The sequence below is a fragment of the Terrapene carolina genome, unplaced genomic scaffold (assembly GCF_002925995.2).
Source record: "Terrapene carolina triunguis isolate 2854851 unplaced genomic scaffold, T_m_triunguis-2.0 Scaffold95, whole genome shotgun sequence".
In the NCBI taxonomy this organism is placed as follows: Eukaryota; Metazoa; Chordata; order Testudines; family Emydidae; genus Terrapene; species Terrapene triunguis.
Genome location: NW_020664446.1, coordinates 23,317 through 46,928, shown reverse-complemented (window position 1 = coordinate 46,928; position 23,612 = coordinate 23,317). Strand labels below are relative to the sequence as shown.

Below are 23,612 nucleotides of genomic sequence, written 5' to 3'. Positions count from 1 at the left end.
TTGGGAGATAGCTATGTATGTCTCATATTCTACAATAAAGAGTGGTCCAAAGAATTAAATTTCTCAACTATCCTCTGCACCCTTTAACTAACCCCTCTTGCTGCCCTGGTGGTCTAGAGAGCCTTGACCGATCTGTTGTGGATGTCTCTTTACTTACACACTTGGTGGCTGCAGATCAAATTCTTGTTCAGGGTCTTTCTCCTTTTCAGATTTTAGTCACCAATTTGGATTTCCATGATGAACAGAAGCGTCGGAATTTAAATGGGACATTGCATGAGCTGCTGCGGATGAACATTGTCCCTATTATTAACACCAATGATGCTGTTGTTCCACCTCCAGAACCAAACAGTGATCTTCAGGGGGTAAATGTGGGTAAAGTATTGCAGTGGGTGGATCCTGCTATTGGACCTGCTAGAGCATGAATGCATGACTCACTAACACTGTAATAATCTGGATATCCTGGAGTGACCAATAGGGGAAATGGAAAATGTAAGAACAGAAAAAGCCACAGTGATGCTGGGAGCTGAAAGTCCATACAGTTAAGCAGAATGGTGTGGACAGAGGAATTAAGGAATGAGTACTGACACGGCTTGCTTTTGACAAGGTGCATTGATTTGGATGGGGAGTAGACACTAGCATGGCTTGCTTTTTGCAGAGCACAGACTGATTTGGATAGGATATTACTACTTGTTTACTGAATGCTAACATTGTGCTCAACTCCATACAAAGATTCCACCCCATAGAGCACACAGTAAAATATGGACAAAGCAGTGCAGAGGGGCATGGTAGTACTGATATTTGTTGTTCACTGTAGGACACAGTCAGTGTTTGCTAGTTTCTCTCTCCTGCTGGTGTTGCTGACCTCTGTATGTATTTCAGGTTATTAGCGTTAAGGATAATGATAGTCTGGCAGCACGATTGGCTGTAGAAATGAAGACTGATCTCCTGATTGTTCTCTCAGATGTAGAAGGTATGTGACTTACACCTTTGCCTGTGGTTAAATCAACAATTTCTACCCTACGACACAGTGCTGGGCAAAGGGTTGCAGATTGAGCCCTTTATCATGCCTGCTCCTCATTAGGGGAACAAATTAGAGCAGGCTGGAGGTAGCCTGGCCCTAACTGGGGAGGAAGAGACAGCTGCTACTTAATTATTCTGGGGCTGCATAAAAGCCTCAGGGGATGGAAGCCACCGGAAAGCAGGAGAAAAGGGAAAAGGCAGGGAATGGAAGCAGGGAGGTAGCTCTCCCGTCCCTCCCTCCTGCCTGCAGACGGTGACATTTTATTTTTGTTATGGCAGTCATTACTACAGTACAGAACACCTATTAAACACTAAGGCTAGTCCTCATGGCACCTCTGAAGTAGGGAAGTATCACTATCCTCACTTTACAGATGGGAAACTGAGGCACAGAAAAATTTAGTTACTTGCCATGGTCACATAGGAATCTATGGCAGAGCTGGGAATTTGAACTCAGATCTCCTGAGTTCCAGTCCACTGTTGTGGTTAAGGCACTGCCTTTCCATTTGCTAGGAGTTGAGGGAACTATAAATTAATGTCAGCAGTAGATCTAGTGTACAGCCCCACATGTTGTCTGAAAATTTAACATAAACAATAACATATTCTAAGATATCGAAACAACTGTGTGGAGCTCAAAAACTAGATGCTGTGGAAAAGAAGAGGAATTTTAAAAGATCCTCAGTCCTTTCCAGGGAGCTACCTTAAGAACCCCAATTTCATTTATGGATCTCTCTCTCTGCATCACATTGAACCTTTGTCTGATTGTTGTTTTTTATATAAACACACACCCCACAGACCACCCCAGATTGAACAATTCATTGGCACATGTTGCAGAAAGGAAAAGTGAATTACCACTTCTAGACTTCTTTCCTTCTTGAGAGCTGTAGCACTTATCATGCCATATACAAATAGTTTATTAATGCCTTTTACCATAATTACAAGGAAAAAGCTAAAACCCTTAGCAGGGAACTATACACATAGTTTTTCTATAGAATATAGTTACATGTACATGTTGAATGTTGATCAGTGAATACGGCAGAGATGCAATATTTAGTTCTATGCTCACGAGAACAGAAGTAAAGGGAAAAGGTGGGGATGCTACAATTGCTATCAGTCAACTAAAATTAAAAATAACTTACTTTGCCTCTTTTGCTGCATGTCACTGTATTCTACCCTAGCTCCTGTCTCTTTCACTGCATGCTGTTCAGCCTCTAGAGCGAGGGATGCATTCTGCTGTTACTGTAAACTTACATCAGTGTAATTCCATTGACGAGTGAATTTGCTAAATGTAAACGATTTGTAGTTACAAACTAGATTAAGGCAGGAAGCTGCTACAGACCATTTCCTGATTCACTACACACTGTCCAAACTGAGCACTGAATGAGGAAGGACTTGTTGCAAAAAGCATATGATTGTGTAGTTAGAGCTTATCTGTGTGTGTGTGTGTGTGTGTGTGTGTGTGTGTGTGTGTGTGTGCACGCGCACACAAGGAAATAGAGTTAGGTTTGCACAGACAATCTTAAACACACCGAAGTTTACTTTGTAACCTTAATGTTCTTCTAATACTGATATTTCTATCTGGAATTTCTGGTGGGATAGTGGTAGAGGATGTTTAAGGGGGCGGGGGGAGATTAAAGGGTAACAGACTGAAATGTACTTTGTTTATAAAAAAAAAAAAAAAAAAGTGAATTCCAGATATTACACATTTAGACTCGTGTCCCGCTATTAGCAGTATTTAATATTTAATCCTATTTTATTCTTCTCTGACAAACTTAAGGCAGTTCAATCTCACTGAAATGTGGTGCCCAGAAATGTTACCTAAGACCAAAGAGAGAGGGGAATGATCCCCTCCATGCCCATGCTGAAATGCCTTTGTGTATGCAATCCCAAATCACACTACTTTTTTGCAGACATATTGCATTGGAAACTCAGGTCTAACTTTCTGTCAACTCTGACTGCATGACCACTCCTAACATCACTGCTTTCCAAGTGTCTTGGTACCACAGAATATCTGGGGGTATCATATTTTTGTTCCTATATTAGTGGCCTTTTTTTCAAGTTTAACTTTGTGATACTTCAAGGACCCATGTATATTGGCACTCTTGGGAATAGCACCTATTGTTACTTAAAGCCTACAGCCTCATAAGATGGGTTCATTAGGAAGCACACAAGTGCTCTCTTACAGTGGAGAATGTTCGCCCAAGTCTGTATAAGGAAGTTCAGTTTTCCAGTCTTTCCCGAGTTCCTTTCCCCTGAATTTCAGAGTCCAAGGTTGTATAGAGCTAACTTAACAAATTTCCATTTTAGGGCTCTTTGACAGTCCCCCAGGGTCAGATGACGCGAAGCTCATTGACATATTTTACCCTGGAGATCAGCAGTCTGTGACATTTGGAACCAAATCCCGGGTAGGGATGGGAGGAATGGAGGCCAAGGTAGGAGAAGCTTGAAGCCTGTGCTGCTTTGTTCTTCATAGGGAGAAATCAATGTTCTGCAATGGTATGAGGTTCCATTTACCTTTTTTAGGCCCATTTGAATAAAAATGTATTTTACACTATTCTCTTGCATCACATACTGAATTTGACCAGTTACATCTGCCTTCTTCCTGTTTTGATACATGTTGCCTGCTCCTAAAGGAGGAGATTGGGAGTTTTAGTCCTCTGTATACATATTTGTGTTCTATTACAGAAGGATTAAATACCCACCCCCCTACCCCTTTCCCTTGGTGGGGGTGGGAGACAACTCCTGAGCCTTCTGCCCCCCTCCCCTCCTTGGAGATAAGTGGATTGCAGGATCCTTGGGGCAGGGACTTGCTTTTTTCTTCTGAGTGCAATACATACATGGCACTCAAATATCCATTATATGAATGCATGAGGGTGGTGGATTTCATGAGACATCTAGACAATCTTCGAATGAATGCTGGAAAGGAGTCCATTGTTGTGGTTTATATTAGTACCAATTACTTAGGTGTTGGGGAGATTTCCTAAAATCTGCAGTAAATGTTGATTATTAGGAAAGAGGCTTAAGTCCAATACCTCTACAGTACCGTTATCTAAAATGGTTTTAGTTCCATATGAAGGGCTGGCTAGATAAGGTGAACGTCAGAGTCACAATGTATGAATGAGAAGATGGTGTAAAGAGGAGGGTTTTAATTTTAATACAAACTTTGGGGAGAAAGGAGAGCTTATATAAAAATGAATTCCACCTCAACCAAAATGAAGCTGTCTTTTTGCATAGAACTTAAACTAGGAGCTCAGAGAAAGCTATCAGGTGCAAAGGAGCACTCATTGTGTACAAGGGCACCTGTTGGGGATATCCCTATTTTAAAAGGCAAGTCTGAATTTCCTAGTAAAGGATTGTACTTTAATTACACCTGAAATGATGAGATGAACTGAGATCAGAGGTATGTTCTGGAAAAGATACACGGCGCCAGACAAATGGGTTAAATAAAAGCAGACACTTGATCAAAACAATACTATACATGTCTGTATATTAATGAGAGAATCTTAAAAACAAAAATAAGCAAACTAGACAGTCTAGAAAGTGGAAGAGGAACTTGACATAATAGGCATATCTGAAATGTGGAATCCCCCAAGTCAAGGGAGCACTGTAATACTGGCCTGGAAATTATGCAGGAAAGTGGCAGAGGCAAGAAAGCAACCCTGTCTCTGAAAGATTCCATAAAATCAGAGTTTCTTCAATGAGGAGGACCATACACCATAATCTGTAGGGATACAAATACCAAGTAATAATACAAATATACTGGTAGGGTTATGCTACCTGCATTCTAATCAGGAAGGGAATGAGGAAGATCAGAGGCAATTAAATATAATAAAGCAGTAATAGATGACTCAGATACCATATATGAATAGGTCAGATGTTGCAGTGAGATAAGGTTTCAGAGAAGCCATTTCTTGATACCTTAAATGATTGCTCTCTAGAGTACATGAGGAGAGGCTATTCTTGGCTTAGTGCTAAGCAGTGTGCAGGAGCTGGTAAAAGAAGTAATTATAATTGACCCATAATGTAATATTGACCACTGTATAATTAAATTAAATGCTTGAGAGGGATCATAGAAAATCCAGCACTGTGACATTAACTTAAGAAAGGAAACTTAAAACAAAAAAATTGAGGAAGCACATCCAAAGGGCCTTAAAATCAAAAGTGAGGAAATTGAAGTCTTCAGTCTTGGCATTGGAGCCCCCTGAGCAGAAAAGGAAGGAGGAGGGCAAGAAAAATGGAAACTTAGCCCTAGTGTGACAAACAGCATGAATTATTGCAGGTGAAACCTGGGATAGAAATCAGAGGGCCACAAAGCATTTTGAATAGCAATTACCAAAGGCATAGAAACAACAATAAATTCTTTATATTGGAAGCAGGAGGCCCATGAGAGAATTGTTGGATCCACTGGAGTACAGAAATCTGTTCATATTTACTATTGTTTTGTCTAGAGCCCAACCAAGAACCAGGTGTGACAGGTTGGATCACAGAAACCCCCTTGGGAACTGCCAACTGATGTGCCAAGACTACTATTGCCCCTGCTTTCCCTGCCAGCCTGGGAATCCAGCACCCTGTCTTGTTGAGCCAGACATGCCAGTCTGCTCCAACTCAGACCCAGGGTCTGAACCATGTGCTCCAAAGCTGCAGACTTAACTGAAAGCAACTTATGGAAGTGTTCCTGTCTTTAGCACTCAGATGCCCAACTCCCAATGGGGTCTAAACCCCAAATAAATCCATTTTACCCTGTATAAAGGGGGTGCGCAAGAGGATCCTTGGGGGTGCGCGGCAGGGGGTGCGTGCTCAAAAATTTTTTACTGATAGGGGTGCGCGATCAAATGGAGCCCACTGCTGTATAACACTGATAGAGATGCACAGCTGTTTGCCTCCTCCCCCCCAGGTATTAATACATACTCTTAATTATAAGTAAAAAGTGATTTTATTAATCCAGAAAGTAGGATTTAAGTGTTTCCAAGTAGTAACAGACAGAACAAAGTGAATTACCAAGCAAAATAAAATAGAACACGCAAGTCTATGTCTAAGAAAACTGAATACAAATAAAATCTCACCAGTTCCAGTAAGCTTCCTTTTACAGACTAGTCTCCTTCTAGTCTGGGTCCAGCAATCACTCACACCCCCTGTAGTTACTGTCCTTTGTTCCAGTCTCTTTCAGGTATCCTCGGGGGTGGAGAGGCGCTCTCTTTAGCCAGCTGAAGACAAAATGGAGGGGTCTCCCAGGGGTTTAAGTAGATTTTCTCTTGAGTGGAGACCCCCTCCTCTCTCCTATGGAAAGTCCAGCTCCAAGATGGAGTTTTGGAGTCACATGGGCAAGTCACATGTCCATGCATGACTGAGTTTCTTATCAGCCAAGCCACATTCCTGGGAAAGCTCCAATGTGGATTAGCATCTTCGAGTTCATTGTTGGCTTAAGTGGTTCTTGACTGGGCACTTAATTTGCACACTCCTTTCTCAAGAAGCTGACCAAATGCTTTACTAAGGCTATCAAGCAAGTATACAGCCAATATTCCTAACTTCAAGTACAAAAATGATACATGCATACAAATAGGAGGAATGTATTCAGTAGATCATAACCTTTACATAGATATGTTACGTGGCATATGTAGCATAAAACATATTCCAGTTATGTCATATATACATTCATAAGCATATTCCCATGAAGCCTTATGGGGTACACCGTCACACCAGGACACAATTGTTCTAGACAAACAGAATAGCAGTCATTGCCCCAAGAAGCTTGCAATCTAAATAGACTGCATCATTCTTTATCACTGGGTGTTGAGATGAAATAAGGTTTCCAAAGAAATGGTGCCCAGATGTTAGCTATCCAAGATTCCTTAAGGTGTTCAAGAATGAAGTGGCTGAGCTGTTCACAAATGTGCAATCTCTCATTAAAATAATGTACTCCCTGAAAAATAGTAAATTTTTGTCTTTGCCATTAAAAATGCACTAGCAGTAATTCTGAGAATTAAATACCAATGATCCTCTTATCTGTACCAGGAAGATTGGTTGAAACTATCATTTGAAAAAATAGAATTATAAACACCTAAATCATGACATGATGGAGACACCCCAGGGGTAGCTTCAGCAAAGGAAAAGTATGCCTCTTCAATCTACTAGAATACTTTAAGCATGGTAACGTAATAGTGGATACAGGAGAAGTTGATAGACTTATCTGTATTTTCAAAAAGCCTTTGACAGAGTTTCTCACAGTAGACTGTTAAGGGAACTTAAACTACAGTCATGAGTTAGAAACTAGCCAAGCAACAGAATACAAAGCAGGAATAAATGACCTTGTTTTAAAATTAATTACATAGATTGTGGTAGCTCCTATACGTTTCCAAATGTATTAAGAGCAGATGGTCCCTGCTTAAAATTTACAATCTAAAAGACCAAAGATAATCAGGAGATGATTACTAAGAATAGAGTTCAAGAGCCAGGAGAATGCTTGCTAGGTATTGAGATTTTCCCCAGGACTAGCTTTATCCTCCCTTGTAGGTCAAGGCAGCTCTATGGGCCCTCCAAGGTGGCACCTCTGTAGTGATCGCAAATGGAACCCATCCAAAGATCTCTGGCCATGTTATCACAGACATTGTGGAGGGGAAAAAAGTTGGCACTTTTTTTTCAGAGGTAAAACCTGCAGGTAAGTTGGTATTTGGAATTTTGAGATGGGGATTGGGTGGAGGATGATAGAGTGGGGTAGGCTTTCTGGGGGTTCAGAATGAGTTAATGCTTGCTTTATAGCTGTAGGATAACTGGGAAAATGTGCTTTGGCCATTGGAAACAGACATTTTTTAAAGTTGTTTTGCAGTGTTGTTGGTCTCAGGATATTAGAGAACCAGGTCCTGAAGAAGAGTTGTGTAGTTTGAAATTCTGTCTCTTTCCCCCCAAAAAGTTGGTCCAGTAAAAGATATTACTTCACCCCCTTGTCTCTATTTATAAAAGTTGATTCTTCTTTGAATGCTGGACTCCGTGTATTCCACTGGATACGCATGTGCTCCATGCACCTGAGACCGGAAAATGCTAGCAAGTAGTGTCCCTTGGTCTTCGCTTCTGCTTTTCTCATGTTCTGTGCCAAGAGTATAAGGGGCAGTGCAGACAGACACCACTCCAGTTCTTTCTCACCATTTCATGGTCTGAGTTGGAATCTCCAGTGTCTAGAACTGATCCTCCTCACCCTTTTTTTCCCTGTAAATATTTCCAAGTTTTATATAGCAAGTTGCTGTTGTTAGTGGTTTTTATAAGTTTAGATAGTAGTTAGAATCAGGGCCGGTGCTACCATTAAGGTGAACTAGGCGGTTGCCTAGGGCGCCAAGATTTGGGGGTGCCAAAAAGCGGTGCCCCCCAATTTTTTTTTTTTTTTTTTTACAGCGCTCCTCCCCGAGCGCGCAGTTGCCGCTCCACTTCTCCCGCCTCCCAGGCTTGCAGTGCCTATCAGCTGTTTGGCGCCGCAAGCCTGGGAGGAGAATTGGAGCGGCGTGCTCGGGGAGGAGGCAGAGCAGAGGTGAGCTGGGGTGGGGAGGTGCCGCACGGTTCCCCGGGCCGGGGGGGTGGGGAGCTGCCGCAGGGGTGCCTCAGGGCGGGGGGGGAGCTGCCACAGGGCTCCCCACCCCAGCTCCCCACCCCAGCTCACCTCCCCGAGCACACCGTCGCTGCTCCACTTCTCCCGCCTCCCAGGCTTGCGGCGCCAATCAGCTGTTTGGCGCCACAAGCCTGGGAGGGGAGTAGAATTAGAGCGGGGGCGGCGTGCTTGGGGAGGAGGCGGAGCAGAGGTGAGCTGGGGTGGGGAGCTGCAGCACGGCTCCCCGGGGGGGCGCCTTAGGGCAGGGGGGGGAGCTGCGTGGGGGGGCGCCTCAGGGCGTGGGGGGGGTGGGGAGCTGCCACAGGACTGGGGCGGGGGGCGCAAAACTTCCTTGCACTGGCCCTGGTTAGAATCCCCACGCCAGAGAATGTTTTGATTCCCCCAGCACAAGACTTAGATTATGCCCAGGCTTTAAGAATTGCATCTCCTGTCCCCACTCCTTTTTGGTTGGCAACAACTGCCTGCACTGCCTCTGCTGCCTTAGAGAAGCTCATATTTCTGCTAAATGCAGTATCTGCTGCTCCTTTCCCAGCTGAACATGTCAGGTTCAAGAACTCTGGCTTTGGAGACCCCGGCCTAGTTCCCCCCCTTCCTGACTGGAAGATGCTCTGTACATCAGCTTGAGACATGAAGATGTGCACCTTCTCACTCAATGTCTGTTCAGGGGAGGGAACAACCAGAGCAAAAGACCCTTCATTTGGGCCGCCTCACAAGAGTAAGAGGCACTCTCATAAGAGAAGGGATCCTTCCCTGACCAGGTTGGGTGAGCCCTTGTGCCTAGGACACAAGGACTTAGGTCTTCTTAAGCCTTGTGACCATGATCGGAAGGCACATAGGAATAAGACTCCTTCAGTACTGGCAAAATGTACTTTGAGACCATAGTCACTGACACTGACTACAGTACCAACTAAGACTAAGCCCTGGAAGCTGAAGGACACTGCACTGTTGGTACTGATAATGACCATGCAGTCAGAGGCTCCTTCACTAGCAGTACCATCACAGCTCCTATAAGGAAACACTGATTATTAAGAGTCCCGTTACAGTTTACACCGACTCCAGCAGCCTACAGCAATGAGATGCAGCCTTCTAGACTCCAGTATCCTATGCTGCTCCAGAGAATATTTTCATCCTCCCAGACCCACAGTCTCCCCTGTTGTCAGAACCGACCTTCACCAGGGAGATTGTAACATCAGGGTGAAGCTCCTCTCCCATTTCATCCTCAGCCTTAGCTCCCTGACATCTGTATCGATGACATCACTGATAGAACTGGACTCAATCTTATCTCCGGGAGAGTCAGATATACCAGTGAAACCATTGTTTCCTCCACCGAGGGAGTTCAGCCCAGACAGGGCATGGAAAGTCTCCCACTACTTCTCTCATCCGTCTGAGTGGGGACCCCTCAGGACCAATAGCACCCAAGGTGTGCCTTGGGATCACCACAAATTTTCAACCCCTCATATTGGCCTTACTGGAGGCTAAGGGACCTGTGGTATGGTACCCAGTGCATGTGCAATCTAGTTGAGAGTCTTACCATCCCTTCCCTCCAGGAGGCCAACTGAAACCTATGAAAGAGGACGGAAGACTAACCAGATCTGCTGGTAATGACAGATATTTCATCTTCCTTGCCCAATAAGGTGATTGCTCCTGCCGCTCCGTCTCCTTTGGACAACCACAGACAATTCCAAGAGCTGCCTTGGAGAATAGCAGAAGAGCTCCAAATTTAAAGGTGGTCCAGGACTCCTTACACAAGCTCCTGGTCATCCTGTAGCCTATGGGATCTAGCTGAATAGCACTCCCAGTTCAATGAGGCCATACTGGAAATGGCAAGAACTGTATGGCGCAAATACCAGCTACCTATGCTCCTACCCCCTAGGAAGGCTTAGGGAATGGAGTGCTTGTTCTCCCACCCTGCCCTGAGCTCCCTTGTCATCTAAGCAGTTCCAGAAAGGTCCAGATGATAACACCCAAGGGCAACCCCGGTGAATAAGGAAACAAAGTATTTAGACTTTATGGGGAGAAAGGTGTCTACTTCCACTGCTTCCAGTTTAAAATCTCCAATTATCAGGCTCCCCTGGCCAAATGTCTTTTATTTAATCTACATTCTAAAGACAAGTTACCCCAGAAGGTTAGAATCTTCCCACGGAAGATTCCTCAGATTTCAGTCACTATAGCAACTGCACCCAAGGTCTTCATGAAAATGTTTTCTGTAGTAGCAGCACATCTCTGATTGGACAGTTCTACCATCTTCCTGTATCTAGATAACTGGCCTCTTACAGGCATGACATGTCCAGAAGTCATAGCATCGACCTTATTGATGCTTTGTCTCCTAGCGTATCTTGGAATCTCTGAACATGGAAAAGTCTATTCTGACTCCGATACAGGCTATAGCTGTCATAGGAGAAACCTTAGACTCAGTCAGGGCAAAGGCTTATCTGCCTATGTACAGATTCCAAGCCATAGGCAGACTGATAGATCAGGTTATGCACAACCCATGGTCTGAATTTGCCTTACTCTTTTAGATCATGTGGTGTCATGTACTTGCATAATGCTGTTCACCAGTCTCCACCTCTGCTGCCTACAGGCTTAGCTTCTAACAGTATATATACACACACACCAAGAAAACACAGCATGGACACAGTAGTGACAATCCCAATCAAGTTAAAAACCTCTCTGGAAAGACTCCGCACAAGTGTGCATGGGCAGTTCTTTCCTATCCACTACACCCAACAGGAGTATAATCATAGACACCTCTTTGTTAGGGTGGGTGGTTCACTTGGACGATCACACAGCACAGGACATTTGAATGCCCCAGGAAACCAGGTTGCACATAAATCTTCTGGAACTCAGCAGTCTGAGAAGCATGCATGGGCATTTTTACCATTAATGCAGACTCATCATGTTCTCATAATCTCAGATAACCCAACAACTGTATTCAACATAAACAGGGACACCCAAGATCCATTCCCCTGTATATACCCTGTTTTCCCCGAAAATAAGACAGTGTCTTATATTAATTTTTGCTCCCAAAGATGCGCTAGGTCTTATTTTCAGGGGAGGTCTTATTTTTCCTGGAGCTTCGGGGCCTTATATTCCGGGGTGGCCTTATTATCGGGGAGGTCTTATTTTCGGGGGGATGCCTTATATTACAGCGAGAGGCAAAACTGGAAGTAGGTCTTATTTTCGGGGGATGTCTTACTTTCGGGGAAACAGGGTAGAATTGGTCAGTTTATGAAACTGATGTATCTCCCAGGAACCCTGAACTCTTTGGCAGACAGCTTCAGCAGTCACTTTGCTACCAACTGCGAGTGGGAGCAACACAGCTCAGTGGTGAACAGTATCTTCACTCACTGGGGAACCCCTACTTGGGACCTGTTCAACTCCCAAATAAACAGGAAGTGTAATACATACTATTCCAGAGGAGCTCAGGGCCAGTCTCCTACTCCCTTAGACAGTCCATTTGAACTGTGCCTTTCCTCCTAGCCCTCTGCTTTCCCAAGTCCTGTAGAAGATTAGATAGGACAGAGCACAAGTCATTTTAATTGTGCCCAAATGGCTGAGGCAGTTCTGGGTCCCTGTGTGTGACCACCATGATCATTTAGTCTGATCTTCTGCAGAATACAGACCATATACCTTCACCTAGTGCAGGGGTCGGCAACGTTTGGCACGCGGCTCACCACGGTAAGCACCCTAGCGGGCCGGGCCAGTTTATTTACCTGCTGACGCGGCAGGTTCGGCCGATCGCAGCCCCCACTGGCCGCGGATCGCCGTCCCGGGCCAATGGGGGCGGTGGGAAGCTGTGGCCAGCACATCCTTCGCCCGCGCCGCTTCCCGCCGCCCCCGTTGGCCTGGGACGGCGAACCGCGGCAAGTGGGGGCCGCGATCTGCTGAACCTGCTGCGTCAGCAGATAAATAACCTGGCCCAGCCCGCTACTACGGTGCTTACCCTGGCAAGCCGCGTGCCAAACGTTGCCGACCCCTGCATTAGTGATTAGCTTACGTGTGGCTGAACTAGAACATATCTTTTAGGAAGACATTCAGCCTTGATTTAAGGGACTTCAGGTGGTGGTGAACTTGTCATATTCCTTGGTAATCTGTTCCAACGGTTATCCTTACCATTTAAAACTTTGTCTAATTTCCATTTTGAACTTTACTTACTACAACTTCCAGCCATTGCAGCGTGTTTTGCCTTTGGCTGCTAGATTAATCTTCTGGATAAGAGCCCTTCCTATGTAACTAATAGACCATGATTTAAATTGCCTTTTCACCACCTCATCAATGAGCTAAATAGACTGAGCCCCTCAAGTTTCTCATCTTAAGGCATGTTTTCCAGAGCATGATTCATTTTTGGAGTTCTTCTCTGAAACTTCTGCAATATGGACACCAGAACTGGGCCCATTATTTTAATAGTAGTCTCCCCAATGCTGTATAGAGAGGTAATATAGTCTCCCAATCCTACTTGATATTCCCATGTCAATACGTCAAAGTATCGTGATAGCCAGTTTTGCCATGACACAGCACTGGGCATTTGCTATTTACAGTTGGCCCTCAGTCCTTTCCAGAATATAATTCCTTTTCATGTAAGTATGGTTTGTGTTCTTTATTCCCAGTCTTTGAGCCTTGTGTTTGGCTGTATTAAAATGCATGATGATTCTAGATATTGAAAAAAATATTAAACAGTGATGGGAAATGTGCTAAAATGGCTTGAGTCCTTCCTTGAAGTATATTCCCCAGGAATACTGGTGGAAAACTGCACCACCACTGCTAGACCCATCACTTGTGGAGTTTCACAAGGATCAGTTCTCTCTCCAGCCCTTTTCAAAATCTACATGCAACCTCTAAGTGAATTAGTCAGATGACAGGGACTCAAATGAGAGCAATATGCAGATTATACACCACTCTACTTATCCTTCACTGCATATGACCAGCCCACTGCTACTGAGATGACCGAGTACTTGGATGAGATCAGATCTTGGATGAAGAACAGCTGGCTGAAGCTGAACTCGAGTGACAAAGAGGTGATGCTGGTGAGCAGAGGGAAGTATTTTGAGGAGTTTGCAGTCACGGTGTGGTCTCCGTTGGTTGATTGTGATGTTTTGGGGTTCAACCTAGACCAGTAAGGGGTTGTGTCACTTCCTGCCAGCAACTCTGGGTGCTTTATATGCTGTGCTGCTTTGGCTCACAGCCCTGACACAAACAACTCATGTAGAATCATGTAGGCCACAGCCTAGCTTCCACCATACAGTTGCTTTTAGCAAAGTGACCCCCAACTCCACCCCTAGTGCCAGGTTTCCCAAAAACTGTCTCCCTGCAGTGGCAAGCCCTCTCACTGAACGCTTACAGAAGTTAAGTTCATTGCTCCTTTAAATGGACAATACACTTCAGCTCATTAATTTAACTGGGATTTGAAAAACACTCATTTCAGTCACACCACTGAACTGGTTTATAGTAAAAGTAAAACAAGTTTATTTAAAAGTCATGAGTTTAAGTGATACCAAATAAGGAGTGTGGTCAGATGTTTGGCTGTGGTGTGTTCCCTCCGTATGCCGTCCCAGTTCTGCGCAGACAGCTGGCACAGCAGACCTTGAGCGAACCGTCCAATGACCACAAAATCCATTAAGGTGTGAAGGCACCCAGCCAGGTTTATTGTCAACGAAGTAGGGTCCTAGCTCCCCGGATCAGTGTCTCCAGTTATACTAGCACATGTATGCCTCTGACAATGGACGCAGTTCAATCAGTGGCGGGACTTCCCACTGCCCCCTTGACTGGCCAAAGACACTCCCTCCAAGATATATCTTTATATACCAATATGAACAAGTATCGCCTGTGACGTATCAGGGCGCCACCCGTTGCCTTGTACCAGTAGGTTCGATCAAAACATCTCTATCCATCATGCTGTCATCCTCACCTTATCCTTAAGATGGGTCAGCGTGTTGCTGTTATCTTTGGGGAATGTGTTTATCGGGGTGTTCTGGTACCACCTTTCTGGAATGTGCTTGCGTGAGTGCTTTGTGCCTAGCACCTCTTAGGAATATGTATTTTTGCAATATCAGCCTTATGCTTGCCAAATTCTGTGAGCAGGGCCAGCCTCTTGCTCACAACCTGACTTTACTTCATATTAGCAAAGTTTTGACCACTACTTTAATTTAGGCCTCATACCAGGCCTCTGATATAAGGCCTTATGTTTCAGGCCCTCTTCTTATTACAAGGAGTAAAGGCAGAAATGGTTATAAACACACAAAAATAAAACCACACTTCTAATGCTAACATTTAATTTCAGCAAATTATAATCTTTGCCTAAGCAGGATTCTCACCTGTGTTCAGTTCCCAGAGACTTCAACCCCTAGTTTGAAGGACCTGACATTCTGTGATTTCAAGAGCTCTGGAATCCTTGAATACCTCATGTGATACCTATGGGGTTCTCTCCCCTTTCTTTTTTATAGTCCATTAAACCTTTGAAATGTATTATTTGAAAAGTAAGCCCAGCCAGCGCTTCTCTCTTCGGGAAGGCCACATGGCAGAAGTTCATTGATCATGCTTCAAGCGGCCGGAAGGCTTTTGGGGGAGGGGGGGCAGTGCAGTCTCCCTTCCTTATTAGCTTGATGGCTTTGTTTATGTTGCATGTAAATGTGCTTTTCTTTGTCTTTGGTAACACCTTGCATAATTTACATCAGACACATTCAGTGAGGCGGAACCACATTCTATTGTCTGGAACAGGCATAGTTTAGGCACTGCTTGCCAAATACATTTTAAAAACTTAATTCTGGCACATATGGATAACCGTTTTTACACATCCCAAATGTACACCACACAATGATTTTTGGGACCAGTGTATTGCCTGTTTGCATAGGATACCTCACACAATGCCTCATAGATACAGATTATGACTACAGTGAGTTTGGGGGTGTGATGGGTTGGAGCACATCTAGTCCAACCCCCTGCTCAAAGCAGGACCAACCCCAACTAAATCATCCCAGCCAGGGCTTAGTCTTTGTAATCTTGTCAAAGAACATCAAGGTCACTTAACAAGACTGCTTTACCAGTAAATTATCTTGTTTGATATTTCCATTCTTTAACTCTTGATGATAATTACCTCAACAATCTCATTTAGCTTTTTAAAAATTGGTGCTATGTTAGCTTTTATCCAGTAGTGTGGACCTTCCCTTGTTTTCCAAGACCTAATTTTAATATCAGTTGTCCAGAATGCACCTCAGCTAACTTTTCAAACTCTTGGGTGCAAACTATCCAGACTTCCTGATTTAAAAAATGTTTTAACTGAAGTGTACATGCTGTTTAACATCTTCCTTAATTATCGCTGGGGGAAAATACAGTATTTCATCACATGATATTAAGTATATCCAGCTTGGTTCCAAATATGAACAGAAATATTTATCAAATACTTCTACCTTTTCTGGACTGAATACTTTACCATCTCTGTCTGGACTTAAATTGTTGCTAGAATTCCTTTTTGTTCTATAATGTATATTTAAAATTCCATGTTGTCTTTCGCCCTGTTGACCAGAGGTATTTCATCAGTATCTTTAGCTTCTCAGCTGTTGCCTACATTTCTTAACTTCTGACTTACATTCATTGTCAAGAGAAACCAGGCGTCTAGACTCCCAGCTACTAGAACCCACTCCTCTCCTAGTGGTGAGAATAGATTTCAAGAGCCCTGATGATCTCCTTTGCACCAACCCCCAGTCAACACTTTGCTTTGTTATATCTGATTAGGAATGATAGAGACTTGGCATAAGTGAAGAAAAGAGGTGCTTTGGGGAGTGAGAGAGATTATCTGGGTAGGTCTAGAAATGAAATTATAATGTTAGAAACTTGTAGGCTCTGAGCAAGTGGGTTGCTGGGTTGGGAAACTGTAATAGATTGGGAAGACTAGATATGATATCTGCTCTTGGATTATTTTCATGCTTTATACCATCTTTTGGTACTGGATTTACTTAGAAATAATTTTCCGCCTTTTCATTTTTGCTTATGGATCCTCAAGTTTGTTTGTGTGTATGTTCATTCCTGATGTAACTTTTTTGCATGAGAATATAAATTTGCTTCGTGAATGTGCATTTTTACCTGAACACGTGTGAGCCACATGCTTACTTTCTCATGCGTTGTGGGGTAGGATAGGAGGGTTTTGACCATTGTTACTTTCTCATCTGTTTGGGTTTGTGTGTGAGGGGTAAGTTTGACTTTAACATGCTCTGAGCTTCGGGCATGGATGATTTGAACTGCAAAAACTCTTGTTTTTCAGGCCCTACAGTAGAACAGCAAGGTGAAATGGCTCGAGCTGGAGGCAGGTCCCTAGCGGCACTACAGCCTGAACAGGTAACATGCCAATGTGGCTTCATTTATGTATTAGAACTTACAAATATACTGCATGTTTCACAATAAAACCTAAGACAGATCTCTGCCCCAAAGAGCTCATATTCTCACTTGTCATTTAGATTGTAACATACCACATGAGAGGGAGGGGTGAAGAAGGATGTGGTCTACTGAGCTGTAATTAGGAAATTATGTACATTTGAACCATCAGGTTTATATGGCTCTAATTATTTTAAATGCAGGTATTGGCATGTAGAGGATGCCACAGAAGAGTTTTTGGAGTGAACTGCCCCAATTGTTCTTACTGAGAGGATACTTAAACTGCCCGAAAGGGAGCAGCTGTGTGCGATCTACCTACCGTTCAGTGTACCACTGCATTGCAGCTGGATTGGGTAGAGGGAGGCACTATGTAGAGCAAGGCAGGTGCTGGCACAGAGGCAGGGGGCATCTTGTTGTTGGTTAGGCAGGAAAGCAGAGACCTGCCAGACAAAATGCAGGAAAGGCCAGAAGCCAGGACTGCAGGCTGAACTGTGTAGTCCAACCAGCAGCAAGGAGTAAATAATGAACAGGTCACTTTCTGAGGTATGCTGGAGGTCAAGTGCAGGAGCCAGAGAAGAAAGAGTCCAGAGATATTAGATAAGAGTGGGGGTTGGGGAGACCACGAGCCTGAGTACCCTGAGTCACTTGGCTTCTATGATAACCATACAGAATTTTTTTTCTCTCTGCAGAGAGCAGAGATTATCTATCATCTAGCTGACCTGCTAACTGACCAGAGAGAAGAAATTCTATTGGCCAATAAAAAGGACTTGGAAGAGGCTGAAAGTAAAGGTAATGTATTAATGGAGCTAGTAAGCTTAAATATATGTAGATATCATGAATCTATGTGGGTTTGAACAGAAGGCGAAAAGTGGGATGGGAACTCTTATTCAGGGGTTGAGGGATTTGGGAACTAACTGTGATGGTGTAATGACTGTCATCTTGGTTGTCACAGACGGTCAAGCCTGGGACCTTGAGAGCTGAAAGCATGAATCCCTACAGCTTGGGCTAAAGGACAAAGTCCCCCAGCAGGGAGTTGTAGAAGATTCATGTCCTCTGGATCAGACAAAGGGCTTGTAACACACTGAACAGTACATGATGATAACTGTTTAGTGCTCCAGGTTGTCAGGAGAGAGAGTCTGGCTGTGGAAATGCATGTAGTGAGCACCTTGTGTTTCATTGCAGTGACTACTCTGGTCTCTTTCTGGGTTTGGTAAAACAGTATGCTCTGCCCCTGTGGGGGATAGTACTTTGTCTCCTCTTGTGGTCAAGCTGCATGTGATTGATGATGTGTTCCAAAAAGAGAGACATCCACTTCTTAACAAGGAAGTGTCTATTCTATTCAGGCTGCTTGTATCATAAACTTCATTCTGGTGTATCAGATTAATGCATTGGAAAGTCTTGGAGGGCATTTTGGGTGGGGGAAGATGCACAATGTGACAACTTACTCCTGTGTTCTTTACAAAGGATGTTCATAGTGACCTGCAAAGGCGGGAAATGGGCTTGTGCCTGGTTTTGTGTCTTTATGGTGTTGTGTAACGGGCAATGGCCACTTAAATGAAATAGGGTCCAGCTTTCCTGTTCCAACTCCATTTGCGCTCTAATTTAGCATAATGAGGAGGACAGGGCTGCCCCAGGGAGTTATAAATGAGTGGGAAAGTTCAGAATCCAGAGACAGATAGGGAGCTCAGAACTTGGAGTCCCAAGTCCAAAGAGTAGAGAGAGCTCAGAAGAAGAGCAGTGCTTCAGTGAAGGGATGCCCCGAAGGAGGGATGTTGAGAGTTCCCTAGTTGTGCAGTGGAACCAGATCAGGCTGGTGAAAGCAGAATAAACTCTGGCAAGTGAAGTGTACAAGTATAATTAGGCAGGCCAAAAAAGAATTTGAAGAGGAACTAGCAAAATAAACACATAACAGCAAAAAAATGTTATGTATAAAAGAAGCAGAAAGCCTACCAAACAATCAGTGGGGCCACTGGGTGATCAAGGTGGTAAAGGAGCACTCAAGACAAGGCCGTTGCAGAAAAGCTAAAGGAATTCTTTGCATCAGTCTTCACTGCAGAGGATATGAGGGAGATTCCCACACCTGAGCCATTCTTTTTAGCTGCCAAATCTGACCTATCTCAGATTGAGGTTTCAGTGGAAGAGGTTTTTGGAAAAAATAGATAAATTAAACAGTGGTATGTCACCAGGACCAGATGGTATTCACCCAGGAGTTGTGAAGGAAACTCAAATATGAAATTGCAGAACTACTAACTGTGGTATCAAGTATCAGGGGGATAGCCGTGTTAGTCTGTATCCACAAAAACAATGAGGAGTCCAGTGGCACCTTAAAGACTAACTGATTTATTTGGGCATAAGCTTTCGTAGGTAAGAAACCCACTTCTCCAGATGCATGGAGTGAAAATTGCAGATGCAGGCATTATTATACTGACACATGAAGAGAAGGGAGTTACCTTACAAGTGGAGAAACAGGGCCAATTCAATCAGGGTGGATGTAGTCCACTCCCAATAATTGATGAGGAGGTATCAATACCAGGAGAGGGAAAGTTGCTTTTGTAGTGAGCCAGCCACTCCCAGTCCCTATTCAAGCCCAAATTAATGGTGTTAAATTTGCAAATGAATTTTAGTTCTGCAGTTTCTCTTTGAAGTCTGTTTTTGAAGTTTTTTTGTTCACTTTTAAGTTTTTTATGGCTACTTTTAAATCCGTTATAGAATGTCCAGGGAGATTGAAGTGTTCTCCTACTGACTTTTGTATGTTACCATTCCTGATATCTGATTTGTGTCCATTTATTCTTTTACATAGAGACTGTCTGGTTTGGCCAATGTACATGGCAGAGGGGTATTGATGGCACATGATGGCATATATCACATTAGTAGATGTGCAGGTGAATGAGTCCCTGATGGTGTGGCTCATGTGGTTGGGTCCTCTGATGGTGTCGCTAGAGTAGATATGGGGACAGAGTAGGCAACGAGGTTTGTTACAGGGATTGGATCCTGGGTTAGTGTTTCTGTGGTGTGGTGTGTAGTTGCTGGTGAGTATTTGCTTCTGGTTGGGAGGCTGTCTGTAAACAAGGACTGGCCTGCCTCCCAAGGTCTGTGAGAGTGAGAGATCATTTTCCAGGATAGGTTGTAGATCTTTGATGTGCTGGAGAGGTTTTAGCTGGGGGCTGTCTGTGATGGCCAGTGGTGTTCTGTTATTTTCCTTGTTGGGCCTGACTTCTGGGTACCCGTCTCGCTCTGTCAATCTGTTTCCTCTCTTGGATCAGTAACTAGTTAAAAGAAAGAAAACGAAGGATCAGAATAAATGTTCAGTTTTCAGCACGGACAGAGGTAAGTAGTGGTGTTCCCCAGGGATCTGTAGTTGGACCGCTGCTATTCAACATATTTATAAATGATATGGAAAAAGGGGCAAACAGGGAGATGGCAAAATTTACAGACGATACAAAATTACTCAAGATAGTTACGTTGAAAGCTGACTGCAAAGAGTTACAGAGGGCTCTCACAAAACTGGGTGACTGGGCAACAAAATGGTAGATGAATTACAATGTTGATAAATGCAAAGTAGGACTGTTGATTAATGGTAGTTAACTCGTGATTAACTTAAAAAAATGAATCGCAATTTAAAAAATTAATCGTGATTAATTGCAGTTTTAATTGCACTGTTAAATAATAGAACACCTAGTGAAATTTATTAAATATTTTGGATTGTTTTCTACATTTTCAAATGTATTGATTTCAATTACAACACAATACAAGGTGTACAGTGCTCATTTTATATTATTTTTATTACAAATATTTGCACTGTAAAAATTATAAACAAAAGAAATAGTATTTTTCAATTAGAATCATAGAATATCAGGGTTGTAAGGGACCTCAGGAGGTCATCTAGTCCAACCCCCTGCTCAAAGCAGGACCTAATCCCAACTAAATCATCCAAGCCAGGGCTTTGTCAAGCCTGACCTTAAAAACCTCTAAGGAAGGAGATTCCACCACCTCCCTAGGTAACCCATTCCAGTGCTTCACCACCCTCCTAGTGAAAAAGTTTTTCCTAATATCCAACCTAAACCTCCCCCACTGCAACTTGAGACCATTACTTCTTGTTCTGTCATCTGGTACCACTGAGAACAGTCTAGATCCATCCTCTTTGGAACCCCCTTTCAGGTAGTTGAAAGCAGCTATCAAATCCCCCCTCATTCTTCTCTTCTGCAGACTAAACAATCCCAGTTCCCTCAGCCTCTCCTCATAAGTCATGTGCTGCAGCCCCCTAATCAGTTTTGTTGCCTTCTGCTGGACTCTTTCCAATTTTTCCACATCCTTCTTGTAGTGTGGGGCCCAAAACTGGACACAGTACTCCAGGTGAGGCCTCACCAATGTCAAATAGAGGGGAACGATCACGTCCCTCGATCTGCTGGCAATGCCCCTACTTATACAGCCCAAAATGCCGTTAGCCTTCTTGGCATCAAGGGCACACTGCTGACTCATATCCAGCTTCTCGTCCACTGTAAGCCCTAGATTCTTTTCTGCAGAACTGCTTCCTAGCCACTCGGTCCCTAGTCTGTAACAGTGAATGGGATTCTTCCGTCCTAAGTGCAGGACTCTGCACTTGTCCTTGTTGAACCTCATCAGGTTTCTTTTGGCCAAATCCTGTAATTTGTCTAGGTCTCTCTGTATCCTATCCCTACCCTCCAGCGTATCTACCACTCCTACCAGTTTAGTGTCATCTGCAAACTTGCTGAGAGTGCAGTCCACGCCATTCTCCAGATCATTAATGAAGATATTGAACAAAACCAGCCCCAGGACTGACCCTTGGGGCACTCCGCTTGAAACCGGCTGCCAACTAGACATGGAGCCATTGATCACTACCCGTTGAGCCCGACAATCTAGCCAGCTTTCTATCCATCTTATAGTCCATTCATCCAGCCCATACTTCTTTAACTTGCTGGCAAGAATACTGTGGGAGACCGTATCAAAAGCTTTGCTAAAGTCAAGGAATAATTCATCCACTGCTTTCCCCTCATCCACAGAGCCAGTTATCTCCTCATAGAAGGCAATTAGGTTAGTCAGGCATGACTTGCCCTTGGTGAATCCATGCTGACTGTTCCTGAGCACTTTCCTCTCCTCTAAGTGCTTCAGAATTGATTCCTTGAGGACTTGCTCCATGATTTTTCCAGGGACTGAGGTGAGGCTGACTGGCCTGTAGTTCCCCGGATCCTCCTCCTTCCCTTTTTTAAAGATGGGCACATTAGCCTTTTTCCAGTCACCTGGGACCTCCTCCAATCGCCATGAGTTTTCAAACATAATGGCCAATGGCTCTGCAATCACATCCGCCAACTCCTTTAGCACCCTCGGATGCAGCGCATCCAGCCCCATGGACTTGTGCACGTCCAGTTTTTCTAAATAGTCCCGAACCACTTCTTTCTCCACAGAGGGCTGGTCACCTTCTCCCCATACTGTGCTGCCCAGTGCAGCAGTCTGGGAGCTGACCTTGTTCGTGAAGACAGAGGCAAAGAAAATCATTGAGTACATTAGCTTTTTCCACATCCTCTGTCACTAGGTTGCCTCCCTCATTCAGTAAGGGGCCCACACTTTCCTTGACTTTCTTCTTGTTGCTAACATACCTGAAGAAACCCTTCTTGTTACTCTTAACATCTCAACAATTCTCTTCATACAAGTAATGTAGTGCAATCTCTTTATCATGAAAGTGCAGTTTACAAACAGATTTTTTTGGTTACATAATTGCACTCCAAAACAAAACAATGTAAAACTTGAAAGCCTACAGGTCCACTCAGTTCTACTTCTTGGTCAGCTAATTGCTAAGACAAACAAGTTTGTTTACATTTACGAGAGATAATGCTGCTCTCTTCTTATTTACAGTGCCACCTGAAAGTGAGAACAGGCGTTCGCATCATGCTGATGATGCTCGTTAAAAAAAATAATGCATTAATTAAATTTGTGACTGAACTCTTTGGGAGAGAATTGTACATCTCCTGCTCTGTTTTACCTGCATTTTGCCATATATTTCATGTTATAGCAGTCTCAGATGATGACCCATACATACATTGTTCGTTTTAAGAACACTTCCATTACAGATTTGACAAAACACAAAGAAGGTACCAATGTGAGCGTTCTAAAGACAGCTACAGCACTCAACCCAAGTTTTAAGAATCTGAAGTGCCTTCCAAAATCTGAGAGAAATGAGGTGTGGATCATGCTTTCAGAAGTCTTAAAAGAGCAACACTCCGATCTGGAAACTACAGAATCCGAACCACCAAAAAAGAAAATCAGTCTTCTCCTGGTATCATCTGACTCCGATAATAAAAATGAACATGCATCGGTCCGCACTGCCTTGGATCGTTATCAAGCAGAACCAGTCATCAGCATGGATGCATGTTCTCTGGAATGGTGGTCCAAGCATGAAGGGACATATGAATCTTTAGCGCATCTGGCACATAAATATCTTGCAACACTGGCTACAGCAGTGCCATGCACAGGGCCGGCTCCAGGCACCAGCTTGGCAAGCAGGTGCTTGGGGCGGCCACTCCGGAGAGGGGCGGCAGGTCCAGCTATTTGGCGGACGGTCCCTCACTCCCACTTGGAGCGAAGGACCTTCCGCCGAATTGCCGCTGCAGATCGCAATCGC

The 23,612-nt window shown here is 43.9% G+C and overlaps 1 protein-coding gene across 5 annotated transcripts in view; it reads left to right on the top strand.

The window, feature by feature from the left end:
* ALDH18A1 (aldehyde dehydrogenase 18 family member A1) overlaps nt 1-23,612 on the top strand; it is a 78,091-nt gene that overhangs the window by 33,541 nt on the left and 20,938 nt on the right. For 4 of the 5 annotated variants that reach the window (XM_029911352.1, XM_024201847.2, XM_024201845.2 and 1 more), the window contains exons 6-11: nt 210-368; nt 880-970; nt 3,325-3,449; nt 7,528-7,672; nt 16,866-16,939; nt 17,665-17,764. In XM_029911352.1, the coding sequence (XP_029767212.1) occupies nt 210-368; nt 880-970; nt 3,325-3,449; nt 7,528-7,672; nt 16,866-16,939; nt 17,665-17,764 (694 nt within the window). The remainder of the gene's footprint in view (nt 1-209; nt 369-879; nt 971-3,324; nt 3,450-7,527; nt 7,673-16,865; nt 16,940-17,664; nt 17,765-23,612) is intronic. The other variant, XM_024201849.2, reaches the window with a different exon arrangement.